At 42.5% G+C, this 24,029-nt stretch overlaps 1 protein-coding gene across 8 annotated transcripts in view; it reads left to right on the top strand.

Moving 5' to 3' along the window:
• Positions 1-23,731, top strand: part of LYPD6B (LY6/PLAUR domain containing 6B) — a 61,344-nt gene extending 37,613 nt beyond the window's left edge. For 3 of the 8 annotated variants that reach the window (XM_083579850.1, XM_083579851.1, XM_083579853.1), the window contains 5 exons: positions 15,816-15,916; positions 16,530-16,681; positions 17,925-18,023; positions 18,949-19,079; positions 21,464-23,731. In XM_083579850.1, coding sequence (XP_083435976.1) covers positions 16,567-16,681; positions 17,925-18,023; positions 18,949-19,079; positions 21,464-21,628 — 510 coding nt within the window. In that variant the 5' untranslated portion in view covers positions 15,816-15,916; positions 16,530-16,566 and the 3' untranslated portion in view covers positions 21,629-23,731. Of the gene's footprint in view, positions 1-12,347; positions 12,426-12,845; positions 12,865-15,815; positions 15,921-16,529; positions 16,682-17,924; positions 18,024-18,948; positions 19,080-21,463 lie in introns of those variants that run through there. The other 5 variants (XM_083579857.1, XM_083579852.1, XM_083579854.1 and 2 more) reach the window with 5 other exon arrangements.
• The last annotated feature ends 298 nt before the right edge of the window (positions 23,732-24,029 follow it).

The raw sequence follows: 24,029 nt of genomic DNA, 5'->3' as shown, positions 1-24,029 counted from the left end.
TTTTCCCTTGCTTTTTAGGAGGGGAAAAGTGCGTCCTATGGTGCGAAAAATACGGTAATTTCTACCATGAGCTAAGAGGAGTAATAAATGGAAATTCAAACAATGTCTATCTAACTCAGCTTGACAAATTTACCTTTGCTTTGTTTTCAGTAGATATAATTTGGCAGGTGGTAAATCTTCTGTACTATGTGCAAAGTTAAACAAGAAACATTGGTTGAAACTGAAATGGCCATATTGCAGACCTTTGAGTATTGACAGGGAGGGCTGACAGGGTGAATTAAACATCCAGGAAGCATTGTGATATTAGCTAACCTGAGGCAACAAAGAAAAGAAAATATGGATGAATATTCTATGTTGAACTTAATGAACTTAACTTATTATCAAACTAGTTGTTATCTCATTTCCTGGTTTGGAAAATCACCCTTTTGCTCATCGTGATTTAACAATTTGAAATAAATCTTGCTACTGTGGTCTTCCAGAATGTTCCACTTTTGGCATCTTTGCTGCCCTGGAGCTGTATGTTGCAAGCCAAGGGCTTGAATCTTTGCTTACTAATGGGAGAGCTACTTGTGAATAAGGTGGGAATACATTTTATCACTTTTCTTTCCCAGAAAGACCTCGTGGGGTCAGTCCCGTGGCATGCCTTTCTCAGCTACTTTGTGCTGACATGCTTCCACTGTGGCATTCGGTTGGCTTCCCAAGTAGCTTCTGCTTAGCCTTGAATGGTGAAAGAAGGCATTAGAAGGAGTATATGCTGCAAACAGTTTTATGCCTGTCTGTAAAATACATATCGGGCATATTAGGGCTAGAGTTAAAACTCAATTAAAATCTGTGGAGCTCTGGAGCTGACTGCCTGGCCTGCTGCTATCTTGACCGGAAGTTACCAGAAGCTAGAACTGATTGCAAAAACTTGGGTCAGTCATGCCAAGAGGAACTGCAAAGACTATTCCCCTCTCCTCCATTACAAGAAGTGCTTATACATAATACATGAACACATATGGAAGTCTCTGGAATCTAGACATTTGGTAGTAAGAAAAAAGGGGGTCCAGGTGTGGATAAGAGTTTGAACTGAGGTGGGGGAGGGATCTTAGATTCTAAACAATTGCCTCTGACAGCAAAGGGAGGTAGAATGCTGACACACACACACACACACACACACACACACACACATATAAATAAATAAATACGTATACTAAAGCTTATTTTTTTTCAGTAGAAGACATCTCATGAATTCTGTGTGACAGGTATAATGAGGTGAATCCCTGAAATTCTATCAGTCTTCTTACCTCGACACTTAAGATCTATATTTTTATGATCCACCTCCAGTCTTGCAACTGTAATTTGTGTTAAACTTTTTAAAACAGTGCACTTTTCAATTTTTTAATCCACTCTTGGACCTTATGGTGAAGGGCAGCTAACTAATTCATTAAACAATAGCAGCAAATTTCAATAAATTTTCCATTTTAGTCAAAGTCAAAGTTTTCCAAGAGGTTACAACTACTCAACAGATGAAATATATTTCTTTAACAACTTTGGGTAGTTGGTTACATTGAAACCAATGCTTGACACTCCTCCCAATCTTCCAAGCTGCTTTTATTACCAAAAATGTCTTGTAGACCTGCACAGTTTGGGTCAGAAAAACTTGCATACCCAGCTACTATCTGACTTCATTGCCTATCCTGTCAGGTCTCGGTTTTCAAGTACATGTTACAAAAGCAGTAGAACAGCAGTAAAGCAAGCTTAGCATTTACATTGTCACCATCACATTAGTGTTCCTGCCACTGGTTATTAATTGTTGAGTTTGTTTTGAGAGTATGGACTGTTATCTGCACGGCTTTATTATGCTCCTAGCTTTATGCTTATCTCTTGTTATCTTTCGTGCAGTGGCTAAAGCAAGCAAACACCTCTGCTCTTAAGAAGCAAAATTGCAAGCCCTTCTTGCAAAATCATTACAAAGCAGTGCTGTGTTCTTCACCTGAACCGACATGATTTAGGGCATTTAACCTCTGACCTGATACTGTGATAACCATACTCTGGGGGAGTGAGCAACCTATCCTTTTATGGTTGCCTGTAGAGAAAAGTGAGTTACGGAACTCACTTGGAATGTGCTTTAGGCATAAATAATACCTGCCCGGGTAACCCTAGATGAACATACAGGATTGGCGCAGATGCAGAATAAGTGTAGCCAGTATTGTCTCCATAATATCAGTGTACTGGAAGAAGCAAAGATCACCAGTGTTGAAGCAATGATTCGTTGGACTGGTCATGTTGTGCGGATGCCTGATGATCGTCTTCCAAAGCAACTACTCTATTCCGAACTTAAAAATGGAGAGCGTAATGCCAGTGGTCAACAAAAGAGGCTTAAAGACTGTCTCAAGACAAATATAAAAAAATGTAGTATAAACACTGACAACTGGGAAACACTGGCCTGCGAGTGCTCCAGTTGGAGAACAGCCTTTACCAAAGGTGTCATGAACTTTGAAGACACTCAAACTCAGGACACAAGGGAGAAGTGTGCTAAGAGGAAGGCACACTTGGTAAATCCACACCATGATCAACTCCTGCCTGGAAAACAATGTCCCCACTGTGGAAGGACATGTGGATCCAGAATTGGCCTCCACAGTCACTTATGGACTCATTGTTAAAACCGTGTTTATGGAAGACAATCTTACTTGGCTACGAGTGATCGCCAAAGAAGAAGGAGAAGGAGAAGAAGAAGAATTGTCTCCATTGGCTGGCAGTGGTTCTCCAGGGTTTCAGGCAGGGAGATGACACAGCAAGCATGAGGCCTGAAATGCTTTTGCTTTTGCTTTACATTTACAAGCTAAAACTGGAAATCTCAACTAAGAGTTCATGGGTGCACCTTAAGGATTTAACAAATTGAATGTGGCATAGGTTTTCTTTGTTTTGTTTTTACTACCTTGGATGAAGTGGAGTATTATCAAAAGATAACATTGTACTGGGTATAAACTTTGTATATCTTTGAATAAGTAACAATGAAAATAAATACAGTGGTACCTTGGTTCTCAAATGCCTTGGCACTCAAAACAACTTGGAACCCAAACACTGCAAATCCGGAAGTAAGTGTTCCGGTTTGCGAACTTTTTTCGGAAGCTGAACATGCTCCATTCTGAACTGTCTGATTTTGCTATTTATTTTGCGTTTTTGTGGCTCTTTTTGTTTTGCTTTTGTGACTGTGGAACGCAGTTCAGTTGTGTGACTGCAGTACATTGTTTATTGCTTTCATTTTATGGATCACTGGTCTCCTTAGGTAGTAAAATTCATGTTAAATTGCTGTTTTAGAGGTTGTTTTTAAAAGTCTGGAACGGATTAATTCATTTTGCATTACTTTCTGTGGGAAAGCGCGCCTTGGTTTTGGAATGCTTTGGTTTTGGAACGGACTTCCGGAATGAGTTAAGTTCGAGAATCAAGGTACCACTGTACTTTACCAGAGGAAGTGGAGTCTAGTCCATAAAAGCATATGCCACACTAAATTTGTTATTATTTAAGGTGGCACCAGACTCTTCGTTGCTTTTGCTGCCAGAGATTAGCATAGCTAACCCTCTGGAAAGCTTCCAGGTTCAATTTCCACCCTGGTTTCTGTTATTCCCAAAATGACATACTCTTGGGTAGCTAAGTGGTTAAATTCAGTGGCCCCATTGCGTCTTGACCAATGATACAAACAGAACATTTCTCCATAATCAGACCTTTGGCTGATTAACATTCTATGGCCTTTAAAATGTTTTTGTGGGAGGGGAGTTATTAGTTTGTTTTTGTGTTATGTATTTTGTGTTCTCATTTTGTATTTTTGCACGTTGTGAACTGCCTTGTGCTCTTTGGATGAAGTGTGGTATGCAAATTAAATAAATAATCTAGTTGCAACTAACTCAAGTCCTATGGTTCTCAGTGGGACTAACCTTGGCCAGACTGAAGCCAATAAGACTTGTCTGACAGCATCACAGTGTAAATAGACCATAAGGGCACAGTCATTATGCAGAACAACATCAGCTGGATATTCTTCCTTAGCACAACGGAATATATGTTGGTAGCATTAACGCTGCAGAGTGCAGAGTACCTGGGAGCCAGGAGATTGCTTTATGTGTGTGGCCACTGATTTGTTAGGACAAGCTTTGCTAACTGCATACTTGAGAGCAATTTTAATATGTAAAGAAAAGAGATTTCCTCTCCCCCTCCACCCACAGTGCTATGAGCAAACAAGTACAAATGAAAGAACAAGGAGCCACGTTTTCTGAGATGGTACTGCTAGTGGTGGTCTTTCCTCAACCTTAAAACCATGGAACATCAAAGAAGCATCCAGCAGCAGTGTCTAAATTGCAGGAAATTATACGTGCCTAATAACCAAGAATTAAATGTTCAGCCTGCTTTAAGTGCTAAAAATTTTACTCTGCTCTTTTTGTGCAAGCCAGCAGGGGTTTAGTATATGACAGGGGCTTGTACAATCGTTTTAGTCTTCTAACAGTTGCCCATGTTGGGGGGGGGGGGTTGAAACAATAGGATCACACGCCTCCCAGAGTCTGACACTTTCCTGTCTCCTTGATTTTACTGGAAGGATAAAGCATGCACATAAATTTCTCTCACTTCAATAAAAGGGGTGCCAAATTGTGACTGGGGTTTACATGGACATAAAAAACAAACAAAACTTGCTCTATGCCTGTATTCTGTCCTTGACAAACGCTTATGAATCTTGAATTTTCACTCTTGCCACAGTATATGTGACTCCATATAAGCCCTGAACTAGATTAGAATGTTGCTTTTTATCGGTGGCATTTGAACGCCATGATTCAGTTCATGATCAATATGTGCACATCAAGAAAAGAAGAATGACGTCCTGATTTCCAAAGGCTATTGTGAACAATTTGGTCTCCAATAAACTTGCTGGCTGCTGTTTTCTTTTCTTTTTCTCTCTTTTTGCTTTTTAGTTGCCAATTGACAATTGCCTGCTACCACCTGGTGTGTAAATCAGGGGCACAGAATTCATCAGGTTACACAGAGATCAAAGGGATCTATTGATTTATGGGCATAATGTAGATTTCCCTTTGTATACCCATATGGTAGTTTCATAGCAAAGGAATTCTTACTGATTTAATCTCTTTTGGGGGTTTGGATGTGGGGCTTTTTATGACTTTCTTTCTAACATATTTTTCAAAGCAGTAGTAATTAAGATGGTTTGTCAGTAGCTCCATTATATACCCCTCCCAGTTTTCAAGAGTGAAAGCTATAACTCACCTGTAAAAATTTGCCTCAGGCTGACAGTTGGCAGAAAAGATTTTAGGAGCACAGGAGAATTTTGTGAATGGATTATATACACTCTTTCAACACAGCTGCTGTGCAGCTCTGTTGTGTCATCTTTTGTATAAAGCACACCCCAATTTCACCAGATGTGCAGCTTTGGGAGTCTTTACTCATGGTTGCAGACTGGGGTTTAAATTAGTAAAAGGATAGACCCTGGGGCTGGACCAAGACATTTGGGCACCTGAGGCTAACTACAAAATGGCACCTCTCTTTCCCTCCGGGGAAGAAGGAGTGAGGATCTGCATTAGGAACAAGGGGGTGGGAAAATAAAGAGCTGCATTGGGATCTGCTACTTCTGTAGATCCTGCCACCTGTGGCATTTGCCTGACCTTGCCTCATGGGTGGGCCAGCCCTGGCATAGACTTTAGAACAAACTAGCAAAACTAGAGACAAAACACTATTTGTAGAGTCTAATTATCTTAGCACAAATCCATGTATGTTATACTTCTGTCCTGCTGTTCAGTGGGATTAAATGTGCATAAATTTGCAGCCTTAAAAACATGTTAAGCATTCTTAGGTGGTATTCAGCTAACTTCTTGTGCCAGTGGAAGCGGATCCCCCCCCTTGTGTGGCTTTGCACCATCCCCACATCTGGAGAGGGGGGATGGAGGGAGGGGAGGAAGAACAGTCTGTTTTGCAAAAAGAAATTTTTGCAATGGTGGAATGCTAACCTTAGCTTCAGTGCCCCTGTTTTTAAAAAGTGTGCTTTAAAAAGGCCACTTCTCACTTATGAGAGGAGCTGACTCATTTCAATGAGATAATTCTTACTTTACATTTTGCGTTCAACACAAGTGCCATGCCATGTCAGATGTGATGTATAATATCTGCAAAAAATAAAATAAACCTGCACAGTCTTCTTATCTGACACGGCACAATTTTGTACTCTGAAGCAAATCTGGACTTGTTGAAGTGTAATATAAACATCTGGGTAATTGGCAACTAAGGCTATTGAAGTATTGTCTCAAATCAACATCATAGTGCTGGAGTAGTTTCATGGGATGCCTCAAAGGCCCAAGGAATTTAGTCCATTTTACTGTATAGAACAGGCTTCCTCAACCTCAGCCCTCCAGATGTTTTGAGACTACAATTCCCATCATCCCTGACCACTAGGCCTGCTAGCTAGGAATCATGGGAGTTGTTGGCCAAAAACATCTGGAGGGCCGATGTTGAGGAAGCCTGGTATAGAACACTAAGGAAACCTTTACTCAGCAAAGACACTCAATATCTCCTCAAGTTTAAGATTAGCAGGTCTTGACACCACCATGATATATTGCCTGCCTAGCTTTATTTTCATATTGGCCACAGGACATAACAGAAATACAAAAACCTAATGATGACTGCAAAACTCATATCTTATATAAAGGGATGGGGTTCCGTTTTAATGCAAATTTGCATGTCCCAAAACAATGTGCAACCCTGAAACATAGCTATTCTTCAAAATGTGCACTACTCTGAATTTTGCAGTGTGGCTCTCCAACCAAATAACGTGTTCAGTGTGTGTATATTAGGGGAGCACGTGTATAGAAACGCAGTGGGGGAGGGAATGTTTGTTGCTGTTGTTATTTTCTGCTTATAGATGTTAGTTTATCCTTGTTGCGTCATATAACTCTGTATATTCATTGCATTACTTATCTGCACTGGATATTAGTTACCTATATACAGCATATGAAAGGTAAATAAAAAGGGTTTTCTTAAAAGAATAATAAGAAGAAACCCATGCCTATATTGCTGGAAATAGCATACCAAAACATATATATTACAGGAAAGTGCTTGCAAAAATATGCATATGAGAAATGTGACCTAAAATCCTGATAAATTCTTGTGAGGATTAAAAAAAAAAAATTCAGACTCTCGTGAAAATGTGGGGAACTGAACTTGAGATTGGAAAAATGAGAAACTGAAATTGCAAGATTTGCCCATTCCTACTCATATGCTATCAGGGTGGACAAGAGGTAGGTTAATCAAGATTGTTCCTGGTTATTCATCTATCTTACCTTTTCGTCACTAAGCATTACCTTGTTGAAACCGTCCTAATTTAAGGTTGCTTTTGCTGAAATCAGGGATCAGTTTTTCAAATACCAGTGCTGAATTACTGTGTGCAGAACCACACAGAGCTGGAATTTTAATCATTTTGAGACACTATAGTGTCCCCACCTGCTTTTCTCTTCCTTTCCTTTTCATGCTCCTGATTTATATCTGAGTGAAAGGTATGCAGGTTGCGGGTAAAAACTCCAGGTACATTTTATTAACATGAGTGTGCAGCATACCACACTGGAGGGAACACCCACCTACACACACACACACACACACACACACACACACACACATATTACCTTGAGGCATCTCTACTTTATTACCTTGTTTTCAGGCATGAAGTAAGTGAAGCATGTTGCCCTCTTTTTAGGAAGTTCTTATTAACCTACTTCAGTTGATCTGTTGGTTTAGTTTAGTTTCCCTTTAATCAGATCAATCTTAATGAAGCCTCTGGAGACAGCAGGGCTGAATGAGGCCATACAGTGGAATTGTGACAGAGCAAGAAAAATGAGTGCTTGTAGGGGTACTAGGGGGTGCAACACTGCATGTGAACTACCAAGGACAGGATTGTGCAGACAACCCTTGCAGAAAATAGTGTGATGTTCAGATGACCTGCCCTTCATACACATCCCATAAAACTTTCTACAAAATCCCACATTCTCTAGCAGCCTCCTCTAACTCAAGGTCGTCAAATATTGATGGACTACAACCTGCATCATCCATGATCATTAGCTGTGGTGGCTTGGAATGACGGGGACCCAGCATATGGAGACCCAAGGTTGGGGAAAGGTTGGTCTGCAGGAAGCGTTGATACACATGGGTTGATGCCTGGGTGTGAGTTGCTTTATTTGTAGTTGGATTGGATCAGCTTCAGAGGAAGTACACAATCTGCCACACTGTTCTTGGAGCTAAACCCAAGCATCCCCCAGTAGACAAGTGTCTTGCCCCTTCCCATCTCCCAATCACTCAACGTATGTGATTGCTTGAAGGAAAGGCACTCTTCCCATACAAGTTGCAGTTTAATAATAAAATTAAACAAGCCTGAAGTCTTAAGCATACCTACTAGGTAATTCCATCAAAGTTAACGGGACCTGAATGGATGGGAGTGCCAATGTGAAATACACTGTTGTTTCTTTTTCAGAAAACTTAACGTGGTGGATAGTGCTTGCCCGCCCCAGAAACGTACTTTGCCTCCCCCCTCCTTCAGCACATTTTCTGTCGCCACCTCTGACTCTCTTTCCCTGAACCCAAACCATCTGTATCTTTTTCCCTCTGCCTGTCCACCACAGTATATGAGATGAGGGAGGTGTAAAGTCCTGAGGTGGCAGAATGGCCTATATCGCTTCAAACTGCAGTTGGGGCAATACCAATGCTCCCCCACTTAAATCTCCTTACCAATATAGGGAGAGAGAGAGAGAGAGAGAGAGAGAGAGAGAGAGAGAGAAGGAGGTTGCATCTCAGCCTTCTGTCTTCAGTGCCAGGCCAGAGCCTCTTCTTCCATTGATCTGCTCCTTGGAAGGTGCAGGTAGGGGAGAAGACATTGCACTTAGCAAGGGAGAAGGGAGGGACTTCTCTGTCATTACCTGCTTTTTTAAGCAGGTCACTGCCTTTTTTACATAATCCTGTTGCTAGTCAAGAGATGCAGGATGCTGAACCCCTCATTTTGGGAACCCTTCTTAGCCCTTGGTCCCTGTTATTTCACAAAGCATCGTCGTCGTCATTTATTAAATTTACATACTGCCCTTCATCAAGAGACCACAGGTTGCTTTACAATTGTAATCATGCTTTACAACACCATGTTAAGATTTACTCTTTCTTTACCATCGGTGTTGAACTGGTCTTCTGATAGCAGAGAGCAGGAGAGTGTTCTGGTAAGGACATGTTCAGTGGCTCTCCCAGTGGGAAAGTGTGCAGCCAGAAAGGGAACATTCAGACACATGCAGGGGAATGCTGCCTCTGTGGGTTGCAGTTCTGAAGTCCTGGGAGGTATAGTGAGCTTATTGCAAATGCTGCCCTGCAGTCCTTTACCAGCAGTTTGTGTTCCTTTGAAGCTGGGGATCAGACTGGACTTTCAGTTAAGTGTAAGTACAAACATGCCTAACCCAAACGAGGCTCTGCTGTAGTGCAGACAAGGGAGTGATACTTTAAAAAGAAGTGAACTTGAACTGCAGCTGTTTACACACATTTCCCCCCTCCCCCTTTGAGTCACCAATGTCTGAAGAATGAGCTGTTAATGAAACGTCAGGGTTCAGTTCAATTCAGAGATGCATGGCATGTTGGTTATAGAGAGGAAGATTGCCATATTTTATTGGACATAACCACGGTTGTCACATATTAGACACCTCCCCCACAACCCTGAAGGATTGTTTCGTTGCAAAAGGAGAAACCAGAGGCAGTAAAAAAGGGAACAAGCTTGAAGAAAGAAAAGCAAGGGAGAGAGGACAGCAGTGGAATGAGAGAGAACAAAGACGCCTTTCTGAAGCACAGGTGTGCCACCTAAAATGGTAAAGAAAGCAGGGGAGAAGACTTGCATCCGCTTGTTATCCACACATAAGGTGGTTTTATCGTACTTAGGAAAACAAAATCCCCTGTCAATCATTCAACCCTTCATTTAAATTTTAATCTGGTTTAATATGAACCAAAATTTCAAAATCTTGGTTCAAGTACTTGCATTCCCCCTTGCTCTCTCAGTCATACATAAGGTGTGTAATGTATGGGATCTAATTTGGCATATACCAGGGATGAGAAATGTCCAGCTCATAGGGACAGCACCCTCATTTGACCACACCCACCACACCCTACATCTGACGTCAGGTATGGGGAATGAAAGATGTGGCTGCGACAAAGGGGCTTTGTAGACACTGTCAACCAGCTGGTTGGCAGCAATTGCAAAGCCCTGTGTCCAGCACTTTGCCAGTGCCAACAATCAGCTGATTGGTGGGGCTTACACAACTGGGGTGTGGGAGATAAGGATGTAGGAAGGATGGAAAATTTGTGGCCCTCCAGATATTGTTGGATCCCCAACTCCCATCATCCTTGACCATTGTTCAGGCAACATCTAGAGGAACCCAAGTTCTCCACCCATGACATAAATGTTCTGGTGCTGAAACAGTAAGGTAAAGGTAAAGGGACCCCTGACCATTAGGTCCAGTCGTGACCAACTCTGGGGTTGCAGCGCTCATCTCGCTTTATTGGCCGAGGGAGCCAGCATACAGCTTCCGGGTCGTGTGGCCAGCATGACTAAGCTGTTTCTGGCGAACCAGAGCAGCGCACGGAAATGCCATTTACCTTCCCGCTGGAGCGGTACCTATTTATCTACTTGTACTTTGACGTGCTTTCGAACTGCTAGGTTGGCAGGAGCAGGGACCGAGCAACGGGAGTTCACCCCATCGCGGGGATTCGAACCACTGACCTTGTGATCGGCAAGTCCTAGGCTCTGTGGTTTAACCCACAGTGCCACCCACGTCCTTGCTGAAACAGTACATAGAAACAAAACATACAGCAATAGAATGGCTTGATTTTGGGTAATCTCAGTGTAATGAAACTGTACATGGGTTCCACTTCTGTTCAGTTTATATTATTTATATTTAATGGAGCAGGACGTCACTCGTAAAGTTTCGTGCCAGAATAAATAAATTAATCTCTAAGGTACCACACTACTATTTATCTTCCCCTTTAAAGAAAAAAAGGTGGGATATATATTGCATTAGGTAATGATAAAGAGATTGCACTTCATTAAAAACAAAAAGCACATGTTGAAATACGGTACTACATTCCAACACATTAACACCAGTTGCTTCTGCTTTATGGTCTTATCAGTCTTTTACAAGACTTAAACAAGACTGTAGTTTTTCACAGTTGGTGACTCCATTTAGGTTTTTAATTACAAGTAGCAGCTGAAATGGCTTGGATTGTTACAATTTTCAGTTGCAAAAAAAAACCTGATAGCTTCCAGGAACAACTGGTAAAAAACAAACCCTAAACAGTGCATTTGTTCAGTTTGCATTGTAGTAGCAGATACTTTCACAGGCTGCTGCACACCATTTGCCGTGCAAAAACAATTTGATTAATGAAGTCGTGGATGGTGGGCAGAAATCTCTGGAAATATCCAGGCTGGTTCCTTTTGGGGTAGTGGCAGTGTAAATGTTTGAGATACAGAGACTTTATTGACCGAAGGATTTATTAACTCGGCTGGCTTTTAATATGTAACCTGGGGTGGGCAGATTTAAATTAAGAACTCTGTGTATAGAGGAAAAATAGCTATACATTCCACATTAGAGTATTTAGGTTGGAGGGCAGAAAATTTCTGGTAAAAATAAACAATTCCAAAACTGAGTAATCACAACATCACCTGAGTGTACACACCCGGGGGGGTGGGGTTTAAATCATTGAGCTCTCCAGATTTCTGTGCCTAATTTTTGTTTTATTTTTAAAAATGAAGAAGGGAAAGAATATTACATCCAAAGTATGGTCAAATTTAGGCAATTCCCTTTCAGAGGGGTTCTCAAACTGTGGCTGCAACAGGCAGAAAAATCATTTAGTGGTCCCACCAAGGCTCCCAGCATTTTTCAAGTGGTCCATATGAGGGGTTGAGGAGAGTTTTGAGAATCACTTCTCTGATAGTAAACCCAGACAGTCAAGCAGTAGTCAGTCTGGAAACTAAATGGGCTCACTCAAAAATATGTCAGTGGTTTCCACATACTCAGGGGACACCCCAAGTGTGTTGTTGTATGCAAGTTTGTAAATCAACAGAAAAAATATATATTAAGAAACTCTAAGCAACCAAGCAAGGACCCATGGGATTCCAGGATATACAAAATGTTAAGACATTAGTCTGAGAAGGAGGGAAGGAGATAACAGGATGGAGGCAGAGAAGAGAGAATGGGCTTGTTCAGGCCAGTGACACCTTATAGTAAGCATCCTAGATGAGGGATTGGGATTGCAGAAAAACATGCCATGAGTTGTTTTGTTTTGTTTTGTTTTGTTTAAAAAATGTACAGGGATGTTTCAAAGTGGAGAAAATCTATGCTGGCTGGGGCTGTTGAGAATTACTATTCAAAACACCTTGTGGGCAGCAGGTAGGCGAAGGCTGGTTTTAGCTTGCATTGTTTGCTTTCCTCATACTGAAGGTCTAGAGGGAAATGTTTGTTTGGTGGTGCAGGTGCAGTTTTGTGTTTTAAGGTGAGTGTTGGCTGTCAGAAGCTCTATGTCATGCCTTGCTCCCATAAAAGCTGGTTGCTTTTCTGCGACAGATAAGCCCTGCATTGAAGGGTATCAGTGCCCCACCCTCACAGAGCAAACATTAAGTGAGCTATTCAGAAATAAAGCTTTGTCTATATTACCACTTAATTCAGCTCCAGCACACTTGCACCACTGGTGGTGGAAGCTGAGTGCACATGACACTAGCCACAATCCATAGGAAATCAGTTCAGGCAGTCATTGTGCATGTGGAGATTACAGCGCATGTGCAGATTACAGCTTCAGTGAACTGGAGTTTGGTGCACTGAAACAAATAAGGTAATGGCATTGGTGATGTGACTTAAAATGCAGCAGAGGAAAACGACTTTGCTGGGCTCCAAGCTGCTAATGTGTACATACCCTATATTATGGCCCAAGATTCTTTGGCTAGTTTGGTGTTTGAAGAGTACAAAACGAGATACTTAAAGAGAGAACAGAAACAATAGTTTCAAGGACTGGGAGAAACAAAGTTCTCTGTGTTGCAACACTATGTACGGCCAAAGCTATGCAAAGCTTTAGAATACAGTGGACCCTCTAGTTACGTACCGCTCTGGATACGTAACTTTTGGATTACGAACGCAGCAAACCCGGAAGTGTATAGTTCTGAATTTTGCTGCGTGCCTCTGCCTACGAACTTTTCGGATTGCAGACGGACCCCCGGAATGAATTTAATTCATATCCGGAGGGTCCACTGTACAATCATACCTCGGTCTAAGAACAGTCCTGTTAACGAATGATTCTGGCAACGCACTCTGCAAAACTGGAAGTAGGTGTCCCGGTTAGTGAGCTTTGCCCTGGAAGATGAACGGAAGACAAACCAGCACTGGCAATGGGAAGCCTCATTGGGGAAAGCGCACCTCAGTTTAAGAACGCTTTCAGTGTAAGAATGGACTTCTGGAACGAATTAAGTTCGTAAATGGGGGTACCACTGTATTTCAAGGGTGAGTCTACTCCTGTTACCACTCTTCAGTTGTGCATCAGGGATAAATAGTTGTCAACTTGAATGGAAATAAAGCAAAAATAATGCATGGTTCTAAGCAGACAAGATCAAAGATAATATTTTTAAAGAACGGTGTGTGCCTCCTTATACTGGTCCGCAGCAAACATAGGAACCAACTCCTAGGGGCCATGGGGTCTTCGGCCCCCACAATAAAATATTTGAGGGGGCTGGGCCCCCACAAAGTTGATGGGCAGTCCTCTTAAAGTGGTGTGTGCGCACTGCATCATGTGATCGACTATGTGTGGCAGGGCTTACCTTGGGCCCCCACAATATTTTATTCAAGTTGGCACCCCTGGCAGCAAGGAAAATCAGCGTCCTTTGGGGGGGGGAGCACTTTCTACTTGGTATTGGTGGCTGGAATTATTCTAGAGCTATAACATAATAACTTTGCTAACAAATTGGACTTGTTTTTGTGTGACAGTATATTCTCTGGGCATGTTTGCACGTCACAGTAAGTCAGCATTGCTTCCATGGGGCAGGATTCAACTAATACGTCCTGTCAGCAGAAGCCCTGTGCAATGACTTTTTCTTGTGCAATGGGGCTTTCCCCCATCTCCTCCCCCTGTGCCCACCGACATTGGCTTGGGGGTAGATCAGAAGAACCCATGGAAAAGCACGTGGTGGGGAGAAGAGGAGGCATCATTCTGTGTGGCAAGCCAAAATGCTTGCACTGATAGAATGATTAGTGCAACATTGAATTCCTCTCATGATTTATCAGGAATAAGCTGATATATTCTACTGTGCTCTTGTCATGCACAGGGAAATCCAAAGCAAGATGTTCAGACCCAAGTTCATTGTTTGCTTCCTCTTAAGTAGCCAGGAATCTTTAGTCAACAAACCATGCTTTTATGGCTAGTAATTCTGGTTTGCCAGGGAGCAACAGTGCACAATCCAGCACATCTGAAAAAAGCCAAGTTTAGTATCAATTTCCTGATTTGTTTCTCTCATGTGCACCAGGGAAGGAGGAGCTCAGCAGGAGCAATTAATCAGCACACAGCTAGTTTCCAATAAACCACGGTAAGTTAGAAACCCTGAAGTATGGACATGGCCTGGTGTGTTGGGATGTTTGTATGGGTATTGTTTCATTCATTTGGTGACCAGATGGAGATAAACATATCATACACAAGAATGTGTGTGTCCTAGGAAGAATTGGGGATTAATTTGGCCTGCTAAACATGGAACATTCTTCTGGAAATAATCTATGATAAACTGTAATACCCAGTCACCTTCACATGTTTGCAATGGCCATTGGTTTTTAGCCAATGAAACTTGACTTAACTTGTGCACGTTGAGTGAGAGAAGAAGCACAGGCTGGTTCCCAGCACTTTAACTGGCTGCAGTTCAGATCCCAGTGTCCAAAAAGGGGTTTGGAAACTCTGCAGATCTCATCTTATCTTATGCCATCTAGTGGTGATTCTGAATAGCAGTCGTATACAGTCCACTAATATCTGACACGTCCATGTTGTGTTTGGGCAATATTCAGAAGTGCCAACAATGTTCCTGCATGACAACATTAACCGTGTGCATGCTTGTAAGCTTTGACACATGTGCATTCTGTTGTAAATCGTGTCATTCATGGCAAAATACTTTGTGATATTGATGATACATTTTGTGGAAGGACTGTAGTTCAACTTCCAGCATTTCCAGGGAGAGATGGACAAGAGTCCTGTCTGAAATTCAGGACAGCCTCTGTCAGGCAGTGTTACTGAGTTCAATACACCAGTGGCCTGACCCACAGCCAGTGTGGTGTAGTGGTTAAGAGCAATAGACTCGTAATCTGGGGAACCGGGTTCGCGTCTCTGCTCCTCCACATGCAGCTGCTGGGTGACCTTGGACTAGTCACACTTCTCTGAAGTCTCTCAGCCCCACTCACCTCACAGAGTGTTTGTTGTGGGGGAGGAAGGGAAAGGAGAATGTTAGCCGCTTTGAGACTCCCTCGGGTAGTGATAAAGCGGGATATCAAATCCAAACTCTTCTTCTTCTTCTTCTTCTATGTCCCATATTCATCTTTTCACCAAACCTTTGGATTAAATCCATCCTCGATTTGAGTGGATGACTGCACTTATTAAGTTCTTTTGTCCTTTATGTAACCAGTATCAAATCCCCCCTCCCATTTTGGTAAATGAGTCTTTGTGACTTGGAAAAATTCTTTAATGTTTATCCATGAAGACATTTTCTTTAAATGTGACCTTTAGAGGGTCACACTGAATGCCTTTTTATTTCTCATTAGCATCCGCAGATCTGCGTGTGGAATTCTGATACCTTCAAACTGAGCATTGATACTTGCTGATTTGATGGCATTGTGCAAGATGAGAGATGCAAAATAGGCAAGTGGGTAATTCTATTGGAGCAACTACTTTTTGAATATGCATGCTACCTGTTAAAGATAGATAGGCATTAATTAAGAAATTTAAAATGCATGCAGTAATGACGATGTGTGAACTTGTTTTGCATTCAGCAGAAAAAGGACAGCCTAGAAATCATAGTGTTGTAGATTCTGACCAGAGTCTTGAAAGCCCTCTTTAAAAAATAAACCCGAGGCCTGTATGCTTCTGCAGTTCAGATTCCCAGTGGCCACTGCAACCTGCACTCATCTTTCTTTCTAAAAAAGCTTAATTTTATCCATTCAAGCTTGTTAATGGATTTCCCCCCCTAACCTCCTCTGCTCTATCACAACCGCTGCACTTATGAATGGCCTTTTGCTGTAATATGTAGCAGTGCTGTGATGTACATTACAACCAGGCCAGCAGAAGGCAGTGCCAGCTTAGCTTTGTGGAGCTGATGTCACCTTTAATTCATGTATGCCCCCTAGGCCATTGCTGGGACTAACAGTGCTGGCAGAGGTGGATGTGAGTAACATATTGTACAGAGTGTGCCAGACATAAAATCAGTTCTCAGGCTTTTTTTGGTAATGATACATTCTTTCTCCCCTTCTTCCTCTCAGTTATAAGAACCTTATGCTTTGATGTGCAACAAACAGCATGCCGTTCCTCTGTCAAATGTTGGCTGCAGCTTTTGTTCAGCTCTTCATAGTCTCCAATAGTTGGATTCTAGCCAAGAACATCAACTTCCATAATGTGAGACTTCCAGTAGACCGTAAGTAGCCAGTTACAGTTCTGTTACAGTTTTATTGGCTATGCCAGTACATATGTTTTCAACTCTTTGGGCATTTTCTGTTTGAAATGCCTTGTAGTATCATCATCATCATCATGAATTCACAATGCATTTCTAATAGATCTAAAAGCTAAACATCAACTTGATTGTCTCTGGTAAAGGTAAAGGTACCCCTGCCCGTACGGGCCAGTCTTGCCAGACTCTAGGGTTGTGCGCTCATCTCACTCTATAGGCCGGGAGCCAGCGCTGTCCGCAGACACTTCCGGGTCACGTGGCCAGCGTGACAAGCTGCATCTGGCGAGCCAGCGCAGAACACGGAACGCCGTTTACCTTCCCGCCAGAGCGGTACCTATTTATCTACTTGCACTTTGACGTGCTTTCGAACTGCTAGGTCGGCAGGCGCTGGGACCGAACGACGGGAGCGCACCCCGCCGCGGGGATTCGAACCGCCGACCATGCGATCGGCAAATCCTAGGCGCTGAGGTTTTACCCACAGCGCCACCCACGTCCCATTGTCTCTGGTAGTTGTTAATTTTTTGGTTGAACCCTTGATTAAAGCACACCTGCATGTTCCTCTTTTTTTTACTTTTGCTACATCTTTCTCATACTGTTGTTTAGGACACATCCTGCTGAGATTTTGCATCTGTAATTGAACATAGTGGTTTTCCATGTGTTGCCTTGCTCTTTGCATGTTGTATCACAAGAAACCAGGGGCTGGGTGGGCTCCTCGTTTAAAGTCTGTCTGCGCCACTGTATTGTAGTTAGTGCTGATCTGTTTTATTTAACCTGTTACAGTGGGTACCCCACAATGGGCTATGCTGCCACCGAGGGCTCTTGAGATGAAGAATAAAATCAAGAAAGCATCCAAAAGACAAAATCCATTTTGTGTATCTTGGTTGGGTGTGAGAGACAAGATATAAATGATTAGCGGTTGCATACAGAGAAAACTGAGCAAAACTCCACTGATGCAATGGGGCTTTCCTAGCTCCTCCCCTCATGGCAGCCCCCTGCACACACCTGAAACCCACTCTTAAATCAGTAGGCCCATAGTGAGTATACCTAGGATTGTGATGCAATTCAACAAGGCTCGTTGCTGTTTGGTTCCCCTCTCTCCGGTACCTAACTGGGGAAGAACTGAATTTGGGGTTATGACATTTGGACATTTGGGATTCTGAGACGATTTACTTCTTTTCATTTCTTTATTTTTATTTTTTTAATTTCAAAGCTACTCCATTTCCAAGCAGCTTCAAGTGTTTTACATGTGACAATGTGGTTGACAATTACAACTGTAACAGATGGGCTGAAGACAAATGGTGTCCTCAGAGTAAGTACATGGGGAACAGTAAGATATTTAATGCTTTTTGTTCTGGCTTTTGCGTCTGACCACACCATATTTTAGATATCAAAGTGGCTAAGAAGGTATTTAACACTATTGGCTTTAGAGTACACTGCCTTCCTTGCCATGCTCCTTATTTGTCACAGAGCCAATCACATGTATATCTGACTTTGGTGTCCTTCATACAGCTTATCAGTAACTTCATTTTATGTTGTTGCTGTAAGGCTCTTTCCCAGAGGACTGTTTCCATTCCCAGCCTGTCATCCACTGCACAGAAATCACCCACAAGGCCGAACCCACCAATAGGATGCCAAGACTTTAACATGTCACAAATCAGCAGTTCCTCTGTAATATATGAAGGGCACCTTTGGAACATGTAATTGGAAAACAAAATGGTGACTTGGTAGTGGAAAGGTGGTGGTCACTCCTTTAGTTTTTGTCTAGGTAACACCCACACCCCCAATCTCTATGTGTGCTGCAGATTGCATTTAGATGCAAGCAGTGCTGTCTTGCCTTTTGTGTGGGAAAATGTGCTGGTCAAAGGAATGGGTGCAGGGTGGGTTGTGCTAGTACCCTGGCCACCTCCTCCAGTACCTTGGGAAAACCTGCACCCAGTGGAATGCAGGAGCGTATGTTAATATGTAGGGATTTCCCATCTAAGGAAGAACAGGACCAGAAAGTGTATGCCCCAATTTCAGAGCCAATAGAACAGACTTTTAAAATATTCTGAAGCAAGGAGAGATGTGTCTGTGGTCAAACCAGGTGATGGAGGGTAGTGGGGGCAGAAAAAGAATGCCTTATTTATGAAAAACTCCAGACATCTTGAGTTCTGGTCAGAAAGTCCAGTCTCTGATTTGAATCTCACTGCATCAACTCTATTACTGATTTTCTCTTCTTCCTTTTGGTTGCTTAGACACAGAGTACTGCTTGACGGTCCATCACTTCACCAGTCATGGAAGGAGCACCTCTGTCACTAAAAAATGTGCTACCAGAGAAGAGTGCCGTTTTGTTGGATGTCGCCACCACAGGGAAACTAGTCACACTGTGAGCATTGCCTTTTTGTGTACAGGAAAGTACTTTAGAACATGGTGCCCTCTCTGTCCTCCATACCCAAGGCATAAATTAGGCAATCATTACACTCAGAAGACAACAGTAATCCCCATCCCAAGTATAGTTGTTGCCTGCATTGGTGATGATGGTGATGATGTACAGTGGTACCTCTGGATGCAAATGGGATCCGTTCTGGAGCCCCATTTGCATCCTGAAGTGAACGCAACCCGCGTCTGCACATGCGTGGGTCACGATTCGCCGCTTCCACGCATGCGCGTGATGTCATTTTGAGCGTCTGCGCATGTGCGAGCAGCAAAACCCGGAAGTAACACGCTCCGTTACTTCCGTGTCACTGCGGAGCACAACCCAAAAGGCTTAAGCTGAAGCGACTGCAACCCGAGGTATGACTGTATTAAGTTTCTATACCGCCCTTCGTCCAAGGATCATAGGGCAGTTTACAACACAAAAACACACAACATAGTAACAAACAAAAAGAGTACACCCCCCCAGTTTAAAAGGCCATAGTGTATATTATTAATCATTAAATTTATTTTAGTCACTCACCAGGAGCAGCTTATTATGCACATATTAGCGTTCCAGAAGAAGCTGATTACATTGCATAGAACATACAAATAATTTTTGCTTGGTTCGCATTTGTTTATGTAGGTTGCAAAACATCAGTCAACTTTACCTAGAATTTTGATTTTTTAATTTATTTTTAAAGGACACAATCCTGTCCTAGAGGCTGGAAAAAGCAAGCTTTCCTTGGCCCTTGTGTTCTTGCTGACAGCTGAGGTCCCAGACTGTCAGACATCTGTGATCAGGCTGCTAAGGGAATATCTTGTATGTGGGTTAATACATTTTGACCTAGATATTGCAAGTATGTAGTAGACAAAATGATGGGTGTTTATATGTAGCTGAATCACTGACTGAGGTCTTCACTGTTGGGAATTTGTGTGGCCTATTGACAGAAGTGCCATGCAAGGACATTGGCCGAAGTATCAGCTCAGTTACAGAACTCACTGGGTGCTTTTGGCATCTCATTCAGGCTGAATCTCAGTCTCACACAGTGGCGTAGCGTGGGTTGTCAGAACCCGGGGCAAGGCAAGTAATTTGCACCCCTAACCCATGGATTTGCGCCCCCTAACCCGTGGATTTGCGCCCCTTAACCCTAACCCCCAGATGTTGCGCCCGGTGCGGCCGGCCCCCCCTGCACCCCCCACGCTACGCCACTGGTCTCACAACCATAAAATGGGGACAATGGGCATTATTCTCACAGAGCTGATGTAGAGGAGAAAAACCATGATAATTATGAAACAGGGGGAAGCCAGAACATTCCACAATGCTGGCCACAGATGAAGGATGTTTCCTTTGCACTCACATGGTTTACCATTCTGTTGCTGGCAATGGGAATCTGCAAGTGTACATTCTTCTAGGTTGCACATCGCATGTCAAGAGCATTACATAAATTATTAACCTTCCGTTTAAAAGCACACGTTTAGCAGGGATTCAGCCCTTTATTATGCATTTAACAGTTACATTAAAATGTCAAGTTTCCGTTAATTAATTATGGTAAAGAAACTGCTGCCATATGAGGCTGTGACATTTAGGTTGCTTCCACTGTAATTAGCTCTTTTCTCAGGAATTACTGTCGTTTGTTCACTCATTTCTTACAGAGGATCCAGACAGTGCCATTGCCAAATTGTTATATCCCAGGAGTCCCCGTCCCTCCCCGCCGGGCTCGATTTGTGGCATATGTTTTCTATTTCTTGCTGCACGACACAAATGCAATGTAGACAGGCAAAGCATTGCTGGGGATGGCAACTTTTACTTCTGTAGAAACATTGCGGCTGCTGTTTCTCCGCTTTCAGTTCAGTTGATGGATAATAATGAACTGCCATTTAGCTCCTGTTCTGTTCAAGAGCAGTGGGTTCCTTTCTGCCTCCTTGACACAGAGGCAGAGACAGTACATTTGGGTAACATAGTGCCATATTACTGCTCTGTGGAACTGCCTTTCCAGTTAAGTGTAAGGAACTTGGTGTGGAAGCAACTTTAATTGTTATCAAATGAATGATTTAAAAAACTTTTAATTTTAAATAAATCCTTCCAATAAATCAGGAAACAGATCGCTTGCTTATTTATAATGCAGGTACTTGTGAAACAAAACACCAACCCACAGATGCCAGGTACCACCATAAAAGAGGCATCCCTCTGCCATGGTGTATTGATGGAATGCCTTTTCTTAAGTTGAGCCTACTATAGCAAAACAAAAAATCCTCCTTCAGAATGTTTATTTTTCTTCCCTTGCAACTTTTTGCCGATTTAATTCATTGATTAATTAAATTAAAAAATCATATGTTGTCTTTTAAAACTTACAGGAATGCATCTCTTGCTGTGAAGGGATGATCTGCAATGTAGACATACCAACAAATCATACTAATGCGGTATTTGCAGTTGTCCATGCTCGGAGGACGTCGGGCAGCAGCAGACAGGCTGCTAGTATCCTGTTGCTGGTTTCAGTCACCGCCATTTTTGTTTTGTGACATGACTCTTTCTGTCAAGCAGACTTAATTTGTCACTTGGAGGTATATGAAGATCGTCTCTCAGATGGTGACCAGTGCTACTTTTCTAGAAAAAGGGGTGCCAGAACTCACCTTGAATGCCTCCCTCGTCCTCTTAGAAGGGCAATGGCACCCACATGAGATGGTAACACAGAAGAAGAGTCCTCTGACATCTACTAAACAAAGAAAAGATATAGGATGGTGCTGTGTTCTGTTGTTTTTGAAGAGTGCTGCTTTTACGGTGAAGACACCAGCAGATGCTTGTTCAAAGTATTAAAAAGACCAAACATGATGAGCAAATGTTGTATTGGCTAGTTACTGGAATTCTAGTCAGTGGAAGAGTTTCTGGTTGATAGGAGAATTTGTACATTTTGCATATTATCTTAATAAGGAATTGTTCTTTTTTTCCTCTGATATGGAGGTTAAGCATTGAACCCTCATGTCTATTTCCCCCCCTAATATCGTTTTTAAGAATAAATAGTCAAGTTGATGAAGATGAGTCTTTAAAACGGATGAAACAGTGTGGCATCAGCTAAAACATCCTATTTATTGGGACATCAAGCCATACCACAGCAATAAAATGTGAATTACATGGTTTTTCTCTTGCTACATCAGTTCTTCAATAATAAACTATGGAAAATTCATGGAGGAATCTATGTAATTACAGATGGGGTGGCGCTGTGGGTTAAACCACAGAGCCTAGAGCTTGCTGATCAGAAGGTTGGCGGTTCGAATCCCCGCGATGGGGTGAGCTCCCATTGCTCGGTCCCAACTCCTGCCAACCTAGCAGTTTCAAAGCACCTCAAAGTGCAAGTAGATAAATAGGTACCGCTCCTGCGGGAAGGTAAACGGCGTTTCCGTGCGCTGCTCTGGTTCGCCAGAAGTGGCTTAGTCATGCTGGCCACATGACCTGGAAGCTGTACGCCGGCTCCCTTGGTCAATAAAGCGAGATGAGCGCCGCAACCCCAGAGTCGGCCATGACTGGACCTAGTGGTCAGGGGTCCCTTTACCTTTATCAGTGCTCAATACAAATGTCTCTACGTGAGGCTGGAAAAGACTGTTGTCCAAAATCTCAGAGAGCAGTTGCTGATCAGTGTAGACAGTTACTGAGCTAGATGGACCAAGGTCTGACTTAGTTTACTAGGTTTCTTCTTGCAACTATGGTTTGGAAATTCAGATATTATAGTCAGCACAAACCTTGGTTTTGCAAGCCTATTTCTAATTATAGTTTGCTAACTAATTACAACCCATGGCATCTCTACTTTTCTGTCATGGATCAGTGTCTTTCACCATGATGCCTGCATTAATTCCAAGTATAAAGTGGGGTGTTTTTTGGGTGGGGACCGGTGCCTGAGTCTAAGGCAGTGTGTGGAAATTCTGGACCACTTCACAGCCCAGAAAAAAGCACCTAAAGCCTTTAGTTTAGATCCTGCCACTAGTTCAGCATAATAGTCAAGAAGAAGACAAAGGGGAAACTCTAGTGTATGCACAGAAACAGTTTGCATGTGGCCAATGAACCCACACTGGATGGAGGCCACCAGTATCCATTAGCATTACAAACAGCATATGAATTACTTGGAAACCTATACAGCTAGTGAGAAAGCGTTTCATACACCTGAAATTTGGTAGCTTAGCAAAACCTATTGTGCTCTTCCCCCCACCCCCAATTGTTTTCAATGTGTGTAACTTGTCTGGATCTTGTTCATCATGACCTTACAGAAAATAATTAGCAATATTATACAGTGGAAACCAAACAAAACCCCGAGGTCCTGTAGGTCATTCCTCATCAGTGCACAATACTTTCCTCTTGTAAAATTTGCCTTCATGGTTCCTCCCCCTCCTCCTTTTGGAGGGGGCAGCTTTATCCAGTCACCCTGTGGATTTTGAATGTGTTCTTAGCGGCCATCCAATATCTATAGGCAGATGAAATGTTGCAGTTAGGAATCCAACCTTCAAATCCCTGCTCAGCTACTGACTTGCAGGCAGGTCAGTTTGTGGGAACATCCTTTCCCTACATAACAAATACATCCTACCTCACAGGGTTGTTGTGAGGATGAGAAAAATAAAGACATGATTTGGTCCTTCTCAGAATGAATTCTTTTGCACGTGGAGATCTTTGCATGTACAAGGGGATTCTTCCCTCCCATGTACCAAAAACTGCACAGATGTGCAGGTCTGCATATATACCTTGCTGTTCTCTGGGAGGGGCACCCCCGGGTATTAAATGTATTGTACATATGATGACAAAATACTGCAACTTGGAACGATCATGTCTAGATAAAACAGTTGCCTAGGAAACGTAATATTATTTTTTTTACTATTATAGTCTTTTTACAGAGTAACATCTGCAGTTTAAACTGCAGAACTCTCCTTAATTATCGCT

This window comes from Podarcis filfolensis (genome assembly GCF_964270895.1).
Source record: "Podarcis filfolensis genome assembly, chromosome: 1".
NCBI classification, from domain to species: domain Eukaryota; kingdom Metazoa; phylum Chordata; class Lepidosauria; order Squamata; family Lacertidae; genus Podarcis; species Podarcis filfolensis.
This window is presented reverse-complemented; position numbering and strand designations above follow the sequence as displayed.